Genomic DNA, 6,088 nt, shown 5'->3' on the forward strand with positions numbered 1-6,088 from the left:
TATCACTGGAAAATGACGTATTGGAAACAGTTCTCATTTCTGTCACTCCCAAAATGTCTGTTTCTAGCAACTGGAGCTGCACTTCTTTCCCATTTCCATTCCTCATTCTCTCAATCACCTGCAAAGTATCCTCCCAATTAGGCGGTCTATTTAAGCTGCAAGATTTCCGGTCAATGCCTCTGCTTTTGCCAATGCCACAGCTGCCCTGCACTGGTGCTGCGCTAAAACTTTGAGCCCCACCATTTCCCTAGCTTCCACCTGCAGGCTCAGACTACAGGAGGTTTAAGATATCATCCCTTCCTCAGTTTCAGAACCAGAAAGTATGAAAGTATTTCCAGATTCAATTGAACAGTTTCCTACCTTGAATCCAGCAGTATGACTTTGTTAAGCTTCCGACAATGAGCCTGATATCAGGGATAATAGCTGCTGTGTGAATGTATTAATACAGTAGTCAAATATAACTCCAGCTTATCTTCAAAGATAATGTAATCCCTCATCAAATGGAAAAGACTTCAGGACGAATGAGCTGATTTTTCAATCATACATTTATACACTTCTACAGATTGAAACATTTCTGAATGTGAACAAACAGAGATGTTCATTATCTACTGCAAACTGTGCTCGTACTGTTTGTGCTAGATAATCTGGGAAATGGTGGGATGATGTTTCTGTACAGTCAGCAGCATAAACTGTTAGCGCTCACCCACACCACCACTTTTTTTTCTCTCAAGGTCTCATTACTGTTCATCTCTCTTTTCCTCAGAGAGCTTCATTGATCGAGTGTCCTTCCCTTCCTTTCATGGGCTGTTCTTCCTCTCTCCCATCCTCACAATGAAGCTGCTTAACACTTCTGCTTTTTAGATTTGATTTTGTACAATTCAAACTGGAACCAAACAGACCAGCAGCTGCTGCCAGCTTCTCCAGTACAACACATTTTGTTCCTGCGCCCCTCCTCGTCATGATGGCGACAAGCAGGGCCTGTCACTCATCTCCCTGTGTGTGCTTTACAGAAGCTGCGTGGGGACCAGAGAGCCTTTGAACAGCTGTGTGCAGGCAAAAAGCAGCTTTTTGGGTCTTCAGAGACCGCCCGCTGTAAAATGGCACAGCATGGTTTTAGAAGAGATACTTGACAGGCCGGAGCCTGCCATGTTTGATTAGATTTCTTCTTCTTTAAGAGGTTCCTCGGAGGCTGACGATGTGACAAAACACAACAAGCTCTGGATGTTGGCTTGAGCTCTTGTTGTTCTGGAAGATGACTGTGATAAAGCCCAGCGTGCACCTTTCTGCTGCCATCTGCTCCCTCTCGTTCTGCTCGCCTGACAAGAATTATGTTTACATAAAAGCACCGTGGCTCCTCTGCCAACCACTTCATGTTAACACACCATAGGCTGCATTTCAGACCCAATGCATTTCCCCGTGAATGTCAGTGAGCTAACAGTCTGACTTTATCACGTTGTGCCGTGACAGTTTATCTATGCAGAACAGGAGCTGCAGATTAACATGCAGGGGAAATATAATAAAGCAATAAAAACACAAATGGTCTCCTCTGTAGTCATCCCTGCAAGGGCACAGGAATCCTTTATTATCTCACTCCATGTCCTATTTGAAGAGGTTATTAGTTTTTAAAGAAATAGAAGTATTGATCTGAAAGGTTCCAGTTGAAAGTATCCCCTTTCAACAATCCATCACTGTCATTTAATCCAATTGAAAATGAATCTGTTTTCCCCAACAGAGAAGCAGCTGCACCTTTTCGTCTTCAAAAGCAGAATTGTTAATGAGGACGCCTCTGTAATATCAAACAGCTTCAGGTTTTGATGTTGTTATGAAACACAGTTAAACAGAATTTATGAGCAGTTTGACATCAATAATTCCACTGAGCATTAGTGTTTTTATTGCACTGCAATGGTTTGTTGTGAGGACAGAATATGGTACATAAATTATGGGCTAATTGTTCAAAGACGAGCGATGATTATGATTGGAAACAGCCTGGGAGTTAAACACAGCTATTGAAATATGCCGAGTTTAAAGCTCCTGTGAGGAACTTGTAGGTTTTTGGGAGATTTGGCGCCCCCTTTGGACAAAATGTTCTTTGCTCATTTTTACATGTATAAATGTTATAAGTGTTTCTAGAGGAAAACTCTCAGCCTGCTCTCTTTTAACAGTCAAATGTATTATATGTATATGTACATGGAGTGTCCGCGTCTCTCCGCTAGAAAATTAGACATTGTGATTTCTATGCTAGTCAGATTGTCTGTTTCAGGTCTTGCTACATTTTCTGTTTGTTGTTCACAGTGAACTACAGCGACTCCAAACAAATTATGTAAGTAGAAGCTGATAAAGGGGGCTGCATGGTGGTGCAGTGGGTAGCGCTGTTGCCTCACAGCTGGAAGGTTCCTGCTTCGAATCCCCGATCGGGTGGGTGCCTTTCTGTGTGGAGTTTGCATGTTCTCCCCGTGCATGCGTGGGTTCTCTCCAGCTTCCTCCCACAGTCCAAAGACATGCTCACCAGGTTAATTGGTCACTATAAATTGCCCGTAGATGTGAGTGTGTGCGTGAATGGTTGTCTGTCTCTCTGTGTTAGCCCTGTGATCGGTTGGCGACCTGTCCAGGGTGTACCCTGCCTTCCACCCAAAGTCAGCCGGGATAGGCTCCAGTCCCCTGTGACCCCTAACGGGATAAGCGGTCAAGATAATGGATGGATGGATGGAGCTGATAAAGGTTGAAATTGATCATACAGGAATTATTAAAAAGAAAAGAGAGGCAGGAGGAGAAGGGATGTAAATCCAATGTTGGTGATTCCAGAAATGTTGTAAATGCAGGAAATATGATGCTGCCTGGCGGACCAATCACGAGCCTTGCCGTCATTTCGACACATAGTTACATTTTGGAGGAAGCACGTCACGCTGCGTGGGAACAGGGCTATTTGGGAAGCATAACCCTGGCTTTAGTCTAACACCTCCCACCTTACCAGTGGTTTGAGACATCAAACAATACTATACAGAAATATTCACTCTTCTTGTCTTCGGCCTTGTTTGACTTTTAAGGTCATGAAGAAGTATCAGTATTGTTTTCAGTCTGTGTCATAGCCAGCTAAAATTCCTCATAGGAGCTTTAAAAATCTTCTCCTCAGCTGATCGTTGTGTGAAGCCAGTTGAATAATTTGAATGACTCATGAATAGAAGGGCAGAAGTTTGCAGTAAAATGGTCGTCGAGTGAGTCAACTTCCTGGTCGCCCGTTTTGGATCACTTGTTCCTGTCAGAGCCTGACAGCCGTCCTGCAGAGGCAGGTGCTTTATGTTCATTTCCTGAACAATTCAATCCGCTGATAAATTGCCTCCGCTTGGAGCAAGAAGGCTGAGAAGCAAATAAAAGACCTGCAGATTTTTTTTTATCAAACTACATTAACATGTGAAAAGACTGAGTAACAGATCACATTTGACAGTTTGTCTTTTTTGATTCAATTTAAGAGCTGAAGAATCGGATTGAGCTTGTGCAAATGTGTTGTTTTCTTTGCTTTGAAGTGCATGTCGCACTTATTCAGAGCACAAACATGCAAATGCATGCAACGCAGGGATGTTGAATTCATTTGAATAATCTTTGAAAACATCTAGAAACACTCTTCCTCTGAGATTCAATAAGGAAACCCAAGTGTGGGCACATTTTATTCATCGTATCTGGTAAATAAATAGCTTCATCTCATATGAATCACAATGCATCTTTAGACAGTGGCACAGAAAGTATCAACAGGAAATCCTCTAAAGTCATATTCAAAACAGTTTGTGTGGAATTGTAAGGGTCCGTCTGCATTTTTGCGAGGGCTCATGTGGAAAAACTGCAACATGAAACTTTGCTAAAAAAGAGTAGAGGAATGGTGAGATGGTTTTGTTCTTCGAGGTGACTCTACGTTCATAAAATGCATGACATAAATGAGACATTTCTGCTTTAACAGTTGTGTTTTTCATCCTTGGCCGCACATTTATCACAGTGTTCATTTTCAAAGCTGAAGGGATCAAAGGTGACCGAAGTAAAAAGACAAAAGCTGAATGAAAAGGTTACTTCTGACATGTCATGCATAAATGATACAGAGGGGTAACAAATGGCTGCAATAAACATGTCGACTAAATGGCTTGCTTCCTAATTTATAGCCATATTCATTAGTTGGCTGTGATCATTAATAAAATCGTAACAAACCTCTCTGGATTGTAAACACTCAAAGGTCAGTCTGTGAAAGATTTCAGTGAGGATTGTCGTGTTAGAAAAAATTACACAAATTTACAAAGAACCTCCCTGAAAAAATATTACAAGTCGATCCAAAAAATGTCCCTGCTGGCAAACACGGCCTCACAAAAATAAACTAGAGAGGAGTAAGAAACAAATCCTGCGTGGTGCTGTGGTCGAAATGTGACCCTCGTGTCAGAGATCTCAGCGTCAGCGCTCTCTGAAAAAAACATCGTCCTCGGTCGTCATTGTGCTATGTTAGTCTGTGCATCATCAGCCCTCTTTGTAAACACAGTTTCACAAACTGCTACAGTCAAACCAGACACTGAGCCATCTGCTCAGAATACAAAATCACCCCCATAGAACCAGCTCTTTCTTTTCTCTATACCGCCCGGTGGTTGCAGAAGTTTCTGGTAAACACTTCACTTGACGTGGACAGGGGGGGCAGGAGGGAGAGCCTGAGAGGGGTACCAGTGAAGGGCAGAGACAGGAATGTGTTGCAGAATCGCATGTTAAAACAGTTCAATGGTCACACCAGAGAGGTTATAAATGTAAACGTGTTGTTGTTGCTGTCGCTGACAAAGTTAATTTGGCACTGCTCCAGTCTGGCAATATCCCCAATGTCCAACTCGGATAATAACTGTGTCGGGTCTGTGTTTGTCGTTAAAACCTGCTGCCTCTCCTTTTGCTCCACTTGTTCCTCTTTCTCCTGCTTCTCTTCCTTAATGTCCTCATCATCCTCCTCATCCTCTTCCTCCTCTGTGATGGAGCAGAGGCGGGTGGCTATCCCGGGGTTCTCTGCAGGCGGTCTGTAGTGGCACTGTCCGTTCAGCAGCCTCCTCAGGGGCATGAGGGGCACCGCCTCCTCCCCCAGCAGCTGCTGCTGGCAGTGCCGGAAATCACTCTGACGCTTCAGGCGCTTGAACTCGCTGAAGGCAGAGGTGGCGTTCTGGTAGAGGCTGTGGGCGATGGCCTGGGCCTTTTCTGACTTGCTGACCAGGACGGCGTGACACCTGAGCACCACGGCCATGTTCTTGACCTGGTGCCTGTAGATCCATGCAAGGATCTTGGGCCGGCACGGGTCAGCTCCACAGTATGTGATTCTGTTCAGAGAGTAAAGATGGATCGGCTTCTTTTTCCCAGATTTGTCGGTGCTCATCCGGATCCCTTGTGGCCCCACCATTAACCTCATCTTGACACTTTGCTCCCCGTAGTTGCTCCTTGCCCAGATCTTTGCCACTGCCTCCTGGGTGCAGCCGTCTCCCTTCGCCGTGATGGTGACCACGCTCCCCAGGTAACGCACATTGTAAACAGGCTCCTCTTTGTTCAGTTCCACCTTCTGCCTTTTGGAGTGGAAGATGTTGCCCACCCAGTCGAAGGGGCAGTCAGGCAGCAGGTCAGGACAGGAGCGCAGCAGCGAGGAGAGGATGGACTGATAGGTCAGCCCCGTCCCCAGGCTCTTGGGTTTAGTCTTGGCCTCATCCTCCACCAGAACAAACTTATTCCTTTTCCAGGGCAGCATGGCGTTCAAAAAGTAGGAGCGAATCAGCTCCTCTGCTGCTGCGTTTGCTCTTCTCAGCTCAGGAAAGAGTACAAAAACCAGAGTGTGTGAGAGGAAAATCAGAGAGAAGCTGCTTCTCGGAGCACAGAGTACAGACTGAGAGCTGCGAGCCTGAGCCAGCCTGTTCCCCCGCTCGCTCCTCCTTCCTCCCCTCCTCCTCCTCCTCCTCCTACTCTGTTGTCTGCATCATGCAGCGCTGATCAGCACAGGAGCCCAGCGCTCAGGCACCCTGTACCCCCCTCCCTGCTTTGTTGTGTTGCTTCCAAATGGCTCACTACCAAAGCATTATTTATCAGTCCAGCTTTGCTC

General features: G+C 45.3%; 1 protein-coding gene across 1 annotated transcript; it reads right to left on the bottom strand.

Moving 5' to 3' along the window:
• Positions 1-3,630: 3,630 nt before the first annotated feature.
• On the bottom strand, positions 3,631-5,871 carry fam43b (family with sequence similarity 43 member B). Its single transcript, XM_034694874.1, has one exon. It carries the CDS (start codon positions 5,738-5,740, stop codon positions 4,748-4,750), a length of 993 nt encoding a protein of 330 aa, XP_034550765.1. The 5' UTR covers positions 5,741-5,871; the 3' UTR covers positions 3,631-4,747.
• Positions 5,872-6,088: the final 217 nt, after the last annotated feature.

Source organism: Notolabrus celidotus, chromosome 11 (genome assembly GCF_009762535.1).
Source record: "Notolabrus celidotus isolate fNotCel1 chromosome 11, fNotCel1.pri, whole genome shotgun sequence".
NCBI lineage: Eukaryota > Metazoa > Chordata > Actinopteri > Labriformes > Labridae > Notolabrus > Notolabrus celidotus.

Coding starts and splice junctions, on each gene's coding strand:
- fam43b (XM_034694874.1), bottom strand. CDS start 5,740: ATGCTGCCCTGGAAAAGGAATAAGTTTGTTCTGGTGGAGGATGAGGCC.